The 14739-nt window shown below is 32.5% G+C and overlaps 1 protein-coding gene across 4 annotated transcripts in view; it reads right to left on the bottom strand.

The window, feature by feature from the left end:
• The window catches only part of LOC117170178 (TBC1 domain family member 1), a 90626-nt gene that overhangs the window by 30952 nt on the left and 44935 nt on the right, over nucleotides 1-14739 (bottom strand). The window contains exons 1-2 of one of the 4 annotated variants that reach the window (XM_033356760.1): nucleotides 9705-9845; nucleotides 9386-9569 (exon numbers count right to left, since the gene is read on the bottom strand). The exons of the other annotated variants lie outside the window; for them this stretch is intronic. Of the exons in view, the coding sequence (XP_033212651.1) occupies nucleotides 9386-9472 (87 nt within the window). The 5' untranslated portion in view covers nucleotides 9473-9569; nucleotides 9705-9845. Of the gene's footprint in view, nucleotides 1-9385; nucleotides 9570-9704; nucleotides 9846-14739 lie in introns of those variants that run through there. 4 annotated transcript variants of the gene reach the window in all.

Genomic DNA, 14739 nt, shown 5'->3' with positions numbered 1-14739 from the left:
GAGGGAGCTCTTCTTAATATTTTGACACCAAAATCATGTCGATACACCTTACCGACTGCGAGTAAAGCCACCCACGCTTTAACTTGACAGACTGTATCACGCGCAGAATGACTCCCCCACCCATATTGTCACAATTTGTCAGGCTTGACAAGAATCTCCCCCCTGGCCCTCGGTGCGTGACATCATAAGTAAACGCTCTCTTTGTGCATAAGAACAATTTTTTATTATTGTGCATAGTTTAAAATGGTAAGTAGATGAAAAAATTAAAATTTATTGAAAACAAAGTGTTAAATGTTGGAACTGTCATCATATACAGTGAAAAAACACTTCCCTTACAGCATGAGATATCTGCGGGATATCCCATTTATCCCCCAGGATATCGTGGGCATATCCCGGGAGATCCTAGAGATATCGCAAAGGGCGGAAATCTCGATATCCCTGGAATGTCCCAAGGATATCTCAGAATATCACCAGGATATCCCATTAATATTCCAATTTTATATGCCAAGGATGTTCCAAGATATCAAAATTCTATATTTTGTAGTATATTACTGGAAATGCAGATGTATCTACTGCCAATTATTTTCATATTCAATCGTATCAATAAAATAAGAAATAATTTAACAATATTAGGTATTTTCCGGAGATTTGATACAAAGTGCAACATTATAAAATACAATAATGGTAAAGTTTCCCCTAAAGTCATTTTCAGGTAAATTCCATCATGGCTGACAGTGCGCGAAAATTATCGCGCAGTAATAAGTGACACTTTAACAAAGTGAACAATTTCTCGCATATTCGTGCCGAATTACAATGTATTCTCATTTATATTATACAAATCAATGTGGTACGTATTAGCTTGATTGCTTTTTATCATAAAAATTGATTTTTCCATTGAAAAATGCGATTTCTAAACTGCGCCATTTAGAGGTAATAGAAAAAACACAGCCATAAAAATCATTCGCGGTAATAACTGTTTGATAATTATAATGAAATAGGATTTTGAAAGAAACCGAATATTCAAGATTTGTATGAAGTGGTTTTTTGACACACGGATGTTTGTGAATCTTTATGTTTTCAGGTATTCTACATATTTTAATCAATATGCATTTCAGAAATATTGGATTCCATTGCCAAAAATGTACATATCCCATACAGGAAATTGAGTGATGTCGTACGGGTCGGAAATCTCGATATACTTGGAATATGCCACGGATATCCCGGGAGATTTTTGGGACTTTTTTCAGGATATCCCACATCCTGCTGAGATATCCTAGGGATATGCCAAAGATATAATTTTGTTGTGAGTGTTTTATGTTAAAACTGTTTTTGTATAAAAAAAAACTAATTATTTTAGTATGCTATATATGTTTTAACACACTATAAGCTTCAATTGGCTTATCTTGACATAAAACTGAAATTAAAATAAATTTTTATTAATTTATACATGGAATATTTACTATCTAAAATTTTTTAAAATGAAGTTACGTTAGAATTCGTATTTCAATTCTCATCGTATATCCCAGGTAGAAATACACCATCGGCCCAGTACTGTCCCAGTACAGTCGGCCGGAGTTCCAGTACTGGCTGGCTGTACTGGGCCAGTACTGTGCCAGTACTGGCTTGTAATGCTTGGCGGTACTGGCGTGCGTTAATTTTAAAAATTATAAAAAATTATTTAATTGTTTTAAAGACCATCCATTCATCATCAAACGATTGGATATCGTCCGAATATTATTTATTATTATTATTATTATTATTATTATTATTATTATTACACCATTAAGCCATTTCCCTTTCGGGGTAGGCGTGACTCACTCGGCAGGGGAAAGGAGTAGTGTGTGGATGGGATAGAGATTTTTCAGATTGATCCAGAATTCTCGTGCTATTTATGTAATTACAAAAATGTAATTTTCAAACTATTTGTTTAATTTTAACACCCACTATTTCTATAATCTGAAGATATAACAAAAAGGTATTTAAAAAATAAACAATAATTGACTGCGCGTATTTTTTCAATGCATGTTAATGGCACTGCTTAGAATGAATACATATATTACATTTTTAAAGGTTATATTAAAATAAAATTTCTAATGCTAAGGGGGGCCCCAAACCTACATATCTGTACCTAAGTCTATCGCCTAGCAGTCGGGAGTTCTAACCACTGCGCTAAACCGACAAGTTAAAACTTGGTGAAAAAGCCATCCTGATAAGCTACGGTTCAGAAAAGATAAAATACCAAATTTTGAGCTATCTTTTTCTAATTATTTATTATTATACGACGTTATGTAAATGTAAAATACACGACCTTCTAACAGGAATATCAATAAAATAATTATTAAATAAATAATTTAAATCGACTACAATTTTTCTTCGTTTAATATTTTATTTTTTCGCGTTTTAGACCATTTTAAAAGTTCTCATAATAACATTTAGTGAGCATTTAAAATTTGTATCGATGGAATATTAGAAATTTTACGACGTTGCGCAACAATTTTTTCAATAACAATTTTCTTTAAACCTTCGTGTAACGTTTTGTTTTTTAGGTGTTTTAGACTATTCTACAACGATTAAGACATAAATCCAAAGTAATTTTTTCTGCACATTTAAAATTTTTCATGGAGGTGGAACTTAGAATAATTTCATGAAAACCTGATTTTCGGATTCAGGGGTCTCGAAAACTTTCTCAATCATAAATGATAAGAATGTAAAAAATGTTTTCATCTTAATTGTATAGTCAATTTCTCGACATTTCAAAACACCCTGACAACATTTCTAGACGTGTTTTTTTAATTCTATTTTTGTACTACTGGCATAGTGCCGTTCCGGTCGTGCAGCCAACGTTCTTCCAGTGCTGAGCGAACCACCGGCTGTCTGTACTGGTGAGCAGTACTGGGCCAGTACTGCGCCGGTGGTGAACTCCGGCACACTACCGATATTTCCAGCTGGGATAATTCATATTTTTTGCATTTTTTGATCCAGGTATTTCGCTATATAAATTAACTTAAGTTCATTTTAGCTTATGGTTTGTTAAAACTTATATGACATAGTAAAATCATTACTTTCCTTACAAAACCAGTTTGAACAGGAAACGTGTATTTCACTGAATACGATGAAAATTCTATATTCAATCCTTAGTTTCCGTTTCCGATAAATCTTTATTTTTTGTATTCCCTTATTATTTTAAACTAGTAAAAAACAATGGTAAAACTGTTTTTAAGCCCAATTTAAAATTCTACCTAGTTTCATGATTTCGGGACAATGGCGCACTCAAGACATGAGATTCCAATACATGTCTGATGCTTTCAAGAAGGACCCTTTCAAAATAAAAATTGGACGATTAAAACATTTGAATTTTCTTTTAAAATTTGACAATTATATACTGAAAATTAAAAAAACAACAAATATTTACTCGATATTTACCATGCTAAAAAATAATGTGTTTCGAAAGTATTCAATGTTGAAAAACTGAAAAGTTTAGGCGCTTAAAATTCAATTTTTTTATTTAACCCGTAACTGTCACTGGGGGTCCCGAAGACCCCAGATTCTTTTTCAAAGAATATTTAACTATGAAGCATGCGGAGTTTGACCCTGCAACTCCATTTAGTTACAGTTGCGATGTCAAACTACTTTTTGGAATAGAGGTAGCAGGTCAGTATAGCCTTTGCTATTGTAGAGAGCGTACCAAAGTAAGTGTAGGGTCCCGAGTACCACCGTGTAACATTCACGTTGATTTTGGTGTAAACTGGAGCAAAAATGATTTAAATTGTTTTTAGTACAGATCGTGAATAAAGTCGCAAGTATTAGTATTTGAGTGAAAAGAATTTTTGTTTTCCATAATAAATAGTGAAAACATGGCCTACAACTTGCAGAGTCGATCCGTAAGAGAGTGACTGCACGACTAATATAAGATGCAGTGCCGTTCATGCAGGAGACCGATGTGCGATACGCATCGTCAACACTTGTGTATTGAATGTGGAAGAGAATAATCATTTACTTGTCCTTATTTTCACTGAAACTTTCTCTCTACGATGCCAGAATATTATTCTATACAAATTTGTATGGACAGTACTTTTTTTTATGATATTTTCTTACAAATAAATACATGATAATAGGCAAGTAATGATGTTTCATTTTCACACATGTATTTTCTCAGAAAAAAAATATTAAAAATTAATGATTTTGTTTAATTTAATTTGTTTAATTGTTTGTTTATGTTATTATTTTGACGTGTGATAGTTAAGGGTTATATACCGAAAAGTGAATCATTTTTATGTTAAAGTATTTGTCGTGCCGAAAATTATGTCTCTGGGAAAAAGTTTTCCATGATTTCGAAAATTGAACTTATATGATCAGTCATATCTTTTGAATAAAAACACATTACTTTTATAAAAAAGTTTCTAAATTACAAAAAATATTTATTTTAACAATTGCTTTTGTAAATTAATTCTTTCTCACTGGCACTTCTTACCAATTAAAAAAAATAGTTGCACCCATAGAAAAGTTTAGTTTTAAAATTGGAAAGAGTAGAGTTTTTAAGAATTATTACCCCAAAAAAGTAAGCCATCAATTACTATAATTCAGCAATTTTTCAAAAATTGTTAAGAGCATTAAAACTTGGATAACATATCTAATTAAACGATTCGATTGCATTCAATTTTGAGAAATTGAAAATTATAAATGCTTTAAACATTCCTTTTTTAAATTTCAAGCTTCAAAAATGAATAATGTTACATTTGCAGCATTATAAACATTAATTTATTTCAAATTTTAATCTTCGAGACGTGTAACAATGCCTGTTTGAGCGCGTTAGATATGAAGAATTTTAATTTTGATTATTCAAAAATGCACAATTGCAAATGTTAGGCGTTACAAATTTTATTTCAAGACTAGAAAATTGAACTTGCTAATTTAAGATATAAATAATGCGAAATTATACAAGAAAAAGATAAGAATAATAATATTATTTAATGCAATCAAATAGTTAAATTAAATTTTTTAAAGTAGCCTCAAGCTTAAAAAGTGGAAAACGTAAGATAGTTAGAAGCCTGCATTTAATTTTATAATTTCTAATGATAGAAATGTTTCTTGAAGAAATATAAATCAATTTCTCGGTTTAGCACATCTTGGATTTTCGAAAGTCATAACGTTTTAGCGTAAACAAGAAGGTAAAAATAAAACGTAAGACCTTCGAATAATATACCCAGTAGAATCTCCTTTCAACGGAGGAAATCATCAGGAATGTAAGTATGAAGTGCACGACGGCGATATAGATTTTCGAATTAAAAGATAGTAAGCAAAAGAAAAAAATGTGACTGTTTCCAATATTAGTAATTTTATTTAAAGAAAGAAAAACTATAAAAGTCTGGAAATATAATTGCAAATAAAAGTACTTGTAAAATGGTTCAATTAGTCTAATTCTTAGTGTTTATTGATGTGCGTTATAGAATGAAAGACAGGACAACCGGAGCCACTCGAGGAACAGATTTATAAATAAAATCGAAACTATCTGTTTCTTGTCACCCGATAATTTATCGGTTAAGTTTGATTGTTATTAAGCTTGATATTGAGATACATTGAAAACAGGAAGATAATTTTCTAGCTTCAAAGTCATATGTGTTTATTAATGACAACATCTGTTCAGCCAATAAACTATCGACGCATTTAAAATCACACACACACACACACACACGCGCGCGCGCACACGCACTAAATTGATTATGTTATTGAGATAACAAAACTTTATTTATTTATTCAATAAACAAAACAAAATTATAAAATAAAATGTAATTTGTTTTCTTTCCAAAATAGAACGGTAGGCAGATTTCGAACTGAAATCTAAATCTGCAATCATTCATCCCGTGGTCTGGCTTATGCCAATGGAAACACAGCTGTTGTCATTGCATATTCGAACCCAATAATTTCATTAACGCCCCTTTACGCGCACAGTCAAATCTTAAAGAAAAACTCATAAAGTGATCAATTTTCTCATGAAAATTACATAGGAATAATTTAATTGCTTTCGCAAATAAAAACCTGACGAAATTCTCGGAAAATGCACAATGCAAATCATTGGAGGAAAAGAAAACGTAGGCTCAGACATTTCGTAAACATTCCGGAAGTCACAAAACGACAAGAAGTCTTTAATTTGTATTCGAGTCATTCCGACCAAAATGCAAACGTCAACCTTGTCTCTAAAATAAAAAACAGATTTTTTGATGTTAATAAGTATTCAGAAGTTGAAAATGTTCAAAGATCGCATCTTCAGAATTTGCATTATTGCTCAAGTGAATGACAGATTAAAAAAGAATGGAATCTTTTTTTAAGTACAAAATTGTTTGTCGCAGTATCTTGTCAAAAACATTTGAATAAAGGAAGAAATAAAATAGGATCTCCATGAATTATCATTTATCAAAAGACGCTCTGCCAATTCACAAGCACGCTAGGAAAACTCAGTACAAAACTATAGTTTTTCATCGATTGCTTCTTTCGAAGTGTGTACTTTCAGATCCTCTAATTATTTGAATAATTCACGTGATGAATCAAATTTAAATAAGATGTCTATTAGTGATCGCCAAAGAACATGCATTTTTTAACGAATAAAACCACCGAATTAATACAAAAATCAAAAGGGAAGCCTAATTACGGACAATTGGATTGTAAATCATTATGGTAATTGCAAATGATTAGTTTAATGGCTCCTTTTAATTGCTCGGTCTAGAAAAAATAAATTGCTGTTAAAGTGATCTGAAAATGAAGTCATTTATATGATACAAAAAAAGGAATAAAAATGGCTAGGTCAATTCAATGGGAATTATAAAATATACATTGCATATTTTTCAGACTCGTCACATCAAAATAAATTAGTGAAGTAAAGTTTACAAATCATTGATTTTAAATTGATTCAAATTTCTAACCTGAAGATTTGGATAGGATCCAATTTTTGAAACATTTTAAAATTAAATGAAACCCGTTCAAATCTGAAATTCATTAATTTCGAAGCCAACCAAGCAATCGAATAATTAAAATTTGCAGTGAATTGCTTTTAAATTTCTCATTTTAGAATTATCCTAAATGTAACAAATGTAATTTAAGAAAAAAGTCAAATTTGAATGTGTTGAACTGGAAAAATGATAAATTGGAAACGATTAAATTCCTGAAAGCTCTCAACGTACATCTGATCAAAGTTTAAATGTATCAAATTGGATCTTATCCCAATTTAAAAGCTCTGAAAATTAGGCAATGTAAAATAAAAATTGTAAACTTTTAAGATGAGTATTTCTGGTTTGTGGACACAATCAAATCAGCTGATTTTAGTTTTTGACTAAGGAAATAGACAAGCAACTATTACTTTCTCTGTGTCAACAAAACGGAAACAGGGACAGTAAAATTGTGATGTTTGGCTCCTTGTTTCATTTTGTTGGCTAACGCGAACACGGTCACTCAATGAGGGCTGGCAGACGATTAGGATTCTTCAGCGGTTGGCTTACGCTATAAATTTAGATCGACGTTAACCTGCTTTATCGTTCATTACCTACAATAGGGAAACTTGAAGTCATCAACCATAAACTCGTTGGACTATTGCGATTATTGTATCAATCGATACAGATTAAGACTGCCTTTTAAATAACATTTGGCTTCAAAACGAATCCACACAAAAAAAAGTAAATATTGTATTATTTGTAAAAGGGAAACCTCCTTTCGGATTAAGTTTATAGACAGGATTTCACTTGGTCCAAAAATATACTAATTATTTACGTAAATAGAAGAAGTGATAATTAAATTTCCTTCGTCCTGAAATGTTCTGCAAGACAACCCTTTTATATCGCGCACCTTCATTACATATTTATTCGAGAAACATGGGTAAATACGAATTTCGGGAGAAATTGCGGTGCGAAACTACTATCTTATTCCGGAATTATTTTTCAGCAAATAAATATACCGAATTTTTATATGTCTATTGTAAATTATTATTTTACATTTTATTTTAAAATCCAAGCAGTTATTCGTGAAAATTTGTATTTTTTGAAGTTGAACGAAATTTTATATTTTAAATGCTCTCAATCAAAGATATCTAAATCAGCGAAAAAACTGCTTTAGCATAGTTTTTGAAATTGAATTTGTTCTTACTGTAATTTTTTTTACCAATTTTTGAGAAGTGGTTAGATTTTAATCAATTATGGCTTTTTTTGGAAAAAGCATTACCTTCTACTCTACTGATTCCAATTTAGGAAATAAATGAATAATGTCCCAATATAGTTATATGTTTTAAATCATTTTTTTTAAACAAAAATGTTTTAAACATTTCAGGTATAGAAAAATTTACTTTCAAAATCGGAAACAGTAGAGGTATAAAAAATGTTTTCTCGCGAAAAAATAGGCAATAATTTATCAAAATTCAACTATATTTAAAAAATTGGTCAGGAGCGATAGTAAGATAAACTTCAATTGCAAGGAATTATTATTTTTTCTGAAAATCATAGAAAAACTATTTTTTCAACATATTAGCTTTTTGGCACACTACCTTAAATGTTTTTCGGTCGATAAGTTTTCGAAATGATAATTCTTAACATTTTTAGTTAAGTCAACAGAATCTGACAGCTTAAAATTCCTAAATTTAACAAAGCTGTTTAAATTCGAAAGTGATTACTTTTAAGGTCGAGTGTACAATTTCTGAAAAATCTACCAAGAACAATACACTACTAGAAGAACTAGGAATTAAAAAATTTGAAAACTTAAAACTTTCAGACTACTATATTTAATTTATAGTAAAAATACAAGGGATTCTAAGCAGCTTCGAATAGATTCGTCTTCAAATTTCAAACTTCACGTTTTTATGTTCACAAAAGAGAGAGCATTATAATTTAATTGTATTTGCCCCCCCCCCCCCCCCCCCCCCCCCCCGCCACCCAAAGATTCATCGAGATACAAAACTCATTTATTATTCGTAATTACTGTAATTAATATTATACTATAATTATATTTGTTTTAAAGAAAAACTATTTTCAATTCGGGCTATTTCGTAAATTAAATTTGTTCAAGCTTTGCTATTTAAATGGAATTTTATAACCAGATAGTATTGGTTTAAACGAATTGTAGTCTAGCCATCTAGTCATATTTCAAAACAGCTTCTTCAATTTACTTCCAATTATATTTTAATTTTTTTGTTTTTGTTTTGAAGACGTCAGTTCATTAGTTTCTTAATACGATTTTGATATCAACACTACTATATTTATGCTATGTAATTTAGAGCCTAAGCCTTCTGTAGCTCTGTAATTTATTTTTTCTGAACTATTGCAAATGTAAGAATAGTGTCATTCCAACGCTGAATCAGTGAATTCCAAATAAAAGCTTAATTCTAAATCCAGAAGTTCTTGACCCTTACCGCTGGTTTTTTACTGAGAGCGCTTGCATCGCTATATGATGTGACAGTCACATAAGGACTGGAAGCAGTAATCGGCACAGTAATCATGGTTGTGTTTTATTTCTCAATCGTTCCAAAAAGACACCCTGATCACAAATATCACAAATGTCTACTAAACAACATCATAAAGTGTCTTTCCAAACATCTGCACAAATAGAAAAAGGACTCTTCAGGAAATGAAGAATATTAAAGATCCCGCACTGACATACGAGGAGTTTATCTTTAAGCTTTTAAAAATGAAAGCAAACGTTTTCGAATAAAAATAGAGAATCGATCTAACTGGGAGGGGATGGTAACTTCCTTCGTGAAAATTTCACGAGGAAAGTGTCCGATGAACTTAGGAAACTGCACTGAATCATGGCGATTTTTTTAAAGCGAGATTTTCGTCCTGATTATCTTGGAACAAGAAGAAGGTCCCGGCTGACGAACGTGTAGGCACAGACTGACATGAGTTTGGCGCTTTGCCGTAGTGTGGATGCGAATAGATTCTTGGACCGTGCGGTTAGGGTCGCGCTCCTATATTAAAAGACGATGCTCATCAACATCATAGTTGTTCATCAGCTGACAGCCAGCAGCAGAAAAACACTTAGAATGACCAAAGTCCACATTTCGAGTTTTTAAAGTGGAAAATGGACCCGAAGATTTACCAGGACGCAATTTGCCTCTCGCAAATCTTCAGGATCTCGGCTTTCTGAACTCGAATTTGTGCCAATTCAGAGACAATCAGCAAAATTTCACTGATAATGAAAATCGGCACTGTACATCTGCTTACATCAAACAATGAAATAAGTTCACTGAAATCCCAGTCAAGTTTCATTGATTCTTCAGTACATGAAAACGGTTACTGAAATGTCAGTGACACTTCCTGAAATATCAGTGAATTTTCATTGTCTGAGGTAGAGAGGAGTAACCTACGGATTCACAGTGAAATTTAATTAATTCAAATTCATAGAATACTGACAGAACCTTCTCAGTTTTATATTGGTCGCAATATCAAGAAACCAGTAGTAAATTCGCATATATTTTGTGTACAAAAAAAAATTAGGCTGTCTACTTAACGAATAATTTTTAGTTCCCGGTCATTTTCCGATTTTCTAGTCAACTTAAAAGAGTTAAAGAGATTTAAATGATTTTAAACAATTTTGAAAGATTTCCATGTATTTTCAAAGACTTATGATGACAGGGAAGCTTGGAGAAGAAATATAATTCTGAGTTGAAACTTCAGATAATTTCTGGTCATAAAAATTACAATACTGACTTGGAACAGAGAATTGTAAAAGAATGTAAAAGAATTATAATGCTGAATTTTGACAGGGTTTTTTTAAAATTTCCATCCTTCGAAATCATAATTAAAACTATTCTTCAAAACTCCTGTTCCCGGTGGAAAATTCTCTGCTTCAAGTAAGAATTATAATTCTTTACGGAATTTCTCAGTCTCAGAGTAAAAATTATATTTCTTTAAGGACATTTCCGGTCCCAAATTCTATTCTAATTCTTTACGGAAGCTTTTTGTAACAGTTCACAATTACATTTATTCCTGAAAATGCCTAGACATTCCTAGTCAAATGATAATTCTGTACGAATAAGATTCCCTGTCCTAAAGCCTAAATTATAATTCTTTGTGAAAATACTTTGTTCCAAACTAAAAATTATGATTCTTTACTGAAATTCCAAGATACAAGTCGCAAATTAATTATTTTTAAGGAATTCCATGTTCCAAAGTCAAAATTATCATTCTTCAAGGGATTTTTTAAATGAATTAATTTACTCCTGCACCAATTTGCAATTATATTATTAAAAAAAAAACATTTCTGTTTTGAAATGTTGCCACAGGCTTATACTGCCCAACATGTCGAAGGCATTTTTGGTTAGAGTTGGATTTTTTTTTATTTGATCATTTTTGGCACGGGGCTGTCCCGGTATATATCATCAGTCACGGACGCATTTTTATAATACAATCAAGTGATCTGATGAGAGCAGTCTGCCCAGACATATTGCACAAAGCCTGGTTTTTACCTCATCATTGACGGACTGGGTTGCAGTCAAGTATACGATGGAGGGACCTACAGCTTATGGTGGGTCCCGAACCACCAGAACCACGGTTAAGGTACATTGAAAAATTTCTAGAGGTACCGGCTCAGAGATCGAATCCCGGACCTCTGAGGTGAAGTCCGAGTGTCTAGTCAACTGAGCCTAATATTATTATTACACCATTAAGCTATTTCCCTTTCGGGGTAGGCGTTACTCACTTGGTAGGGAAGGGAGTAATGTGAGGAAGGGATATACAATTTTCAGATTGATCTAGAATTCTCGTAATATTTATTTGAATAACACGTTCGTTCCGCAACACTGCTCCGACCCAGGTTGCTGACCAATCCCTTTAGCAATCACCACAAGTGAAGTTCCACACAAAGTCGTCATGTGAGGTTCCCCACTTGGGTCCATTAGTATCCAAGGTTTTTTGTTTCAGGCGTCATTCACTCTACCGACACTCTTTTTATTAACTATTTGCCGCCATACTTTTCTGTCATGGCATACTTCTCTAGCTTCTTTTATGTCCATGCATTTTTTCATGCAGACACTCGTGTTTCTGTGACTTTTTATGTCTCTTCTAACTAGGGTCTCATTCACACATTCTAACCATTCTTTCCACGGTCTGCCTCTGGGCACGCTGCCATTTACTTTACCTTGATACACTTGTTTCGTTAGTCGTTCATTTGGCATTTTCTCAACATGCCCGAACCATCTTAACCGACTTCTTTCCCATGTATCTACTAACGTCTCTTCTGCACCACATTTTTTGAGAATTATTTCGTTACTCACTTTGTCCATCAGAGTTTTCCCATATATCATGCGCAAGAATCTCATGTAAATTGTATTAATTTTACTCTGATCTTTTTCTTGATAGGTCCATGTCTCGCTACCGTATAGTAAATTAATTTCCGATATTCCTGGTTCAAATCAGAATAATATTTATTTACAGAATTTGATATTAGAATTCATAAATATAATTTCTTTTTTTTTAATTTAGAAGAGGGAAACTTCAAATTTTTATAAATTCTGACTTGGAACAGGGATTTTTCTCTCAGATTTTTTTTTTAAATTTCCTTCATCTTAGATTACAATAAAAATTATTTTCGTACATTTGAGTTCCATTTAGAAAATTCCCAATTCCAAGAAAAATTACAATTTTTTACGTCAACTCCCAGTACCAAGTTAAAAATTATCATTCTTAATGAAATTTTCCGATCTAATTTAACCTAAAATATAAATTATAATTCTTTACAAAATTCCCTGTTCAAAAGTAAAAAATGTACAGTCAACACTAGATTTAGTGAACCTCCAATTTGTGTTTACGAAAATTGACGCCGCGCGGTGGGGCGGGTGAGAAGAGCTTCGGGAAACAAGAAAGAGGAAAATCAGCAAAAAGACATAATAGTTCCGAGACTGGATTTAATGTCACGCTCAGTCCCAAAATTGAAACTAAATCCACGTTTGACGTAATTCTAAATGACGTAATGCTAAAACTCCCTGTCTCAAACTAAATATTATCATTTTGGACAAAAATTCCCGCTCACAAATTTAAAATAATATTTTTGTATTGAAATACTATATTGCAACTTAGAATTAGAATTCTTTTAGAAAGTTTAATTATGAATTTTTCCACGAATTCCCTGCTCCAGCTCAGAATAAGAATGATCAAATGTATGAAGCCACTTTTAATTTGCATGTTAGTACATTCTATAGAAAAATCCCAGTCACTGAATCATACTCCCGGACATTTTCCAAAGTTTTAAAGGGAGCAAAATTCCCGGTCGTTTGGGAGCGTCTATATATTACGTAACGTTATTTATGAGGGGTGGGGAAGACAAGACTCTGTTGTGGTTTTTCTACGAAGGGGGAGGGGTAGGAGGTCAGCAACACCGTTACGTAATAAAACTGCTAGCTAAAAAATATTAATTAAAATAATTTTAATTTTAATTTAATTAAAACAAAAAGTAGGTGAATTACACAGCCACACAAAAATGCGGATCTGGTAACAAGACACACGTATTCCTATGGATTTTGGGGCGCTGAATTCAAATTCGGTATCAAAAATCACCCATCACGTCATGGTTGAGCCATAACCTCAAAAAATGACGAAAAATCATACACTGAGGCAAATAAATTTCAAAATAATGCCAGTCATGCAAATTTTGACTTCAAAAACATGTCGACAACTGTGAAGATTCAACCCTTTCCTGATATCAACTTATTTAACATAACTTTACCCAACAAAACCTGACCTCACCTAACCTGAATTAACAGAAATTTATTGAACTACACGTAAAGCTTTGGAAGCATATTTTCCCAGTAGCAAATGTGTGTTACATCGAATGGGTCAACTCGCGCCTAACCTAGAAATAAATCTAACCTAGCCTAACTTAACCTAACCTCACGAAACACAATTAAACTGATTTTGTTGTCCCGTTATGTTTGCGGTACCGTTTGAATCAGCTTGGGCTTAACCTGCAAAGAGGTCAAACCTATCCTAACCTAAAAAAACCTAACCTAACCTAACTTCACGTAACACAATTAAACTCATTGTGTTGTCCCGTTATATTTGCGGTACCGTTTCATTCAGCTTCGGCTCAACCTACATAGAGGTTTAACCTATCCTAACCTAACAAAACCTGACCTAACCTAACCTAGCCGAATGAAATTCAACCACACGTGTAGCTATGTAAGCGTACGGTTCTCAGTCTTAAATGTGTGCTATATTTAATAGGTTAACTCGATCTTAACCTACAAATGAATCTAACTTAACAGAACCTAACGAAATTTTGCTTAAGGGCATGTGATACTTAGAAAGTTGTCGATTTTACCAGTTTTGGGTTCCAACGGCTTTTTTTCTTTAATAATCAATATTTTGTCTTAAGAATTTGGGACATGATAGCGAACATGCTAACGGACGTCCCCACATACTTTTTTTTGGTTTAATTCAAAAAAGTTTGAATTTAGCAAAATCTGATTAATTTGCATAGCGCTTAGGAATTAGTATCAATTTTACCAGTTTTAGGTTCCGACGGCTTTTTTTTCTAGAATAATAAATATTTTGTCTTAAAAATTTGGGAAATGATAGCGAACATGCTAACGGACGTCCCCGCACACTTTATTTGTGTTTTTTTTCAAAAAATTTTCTGGTATTGCTAACAACGTGTGTACATTTGGACGTTATGTATGTTACAATTCTCCTGTGCGTTACTTCCAAACTACACAATATTTTTGGCCGAAAACTTTGGACTTGCAAATAAACATAGTAACTAATCTCCCGG

The sequence above is a fragment of the Belonocnema kinseyi genome, chromosome 3 (assembly GCF_010883055.1).
Source record: "Belonocnema kinseyi isolate 2016_QV_RU_SX_M_011 chromosome 3, B_treatae_v1, whole genome shotgun sequence".
Taxonomy (NCBI): domain Eukaryota; kingdom Metazoa; phylum Arthropoda; class Insecta; order Hymenoptera; family Cynipidae; genus Belonocnema; species Belonocnema kinseyi.
Note: the sequence above shows the minus strand (reverse complement) of the source record. Positions and strands in the feature narration are given on the sequence as shown.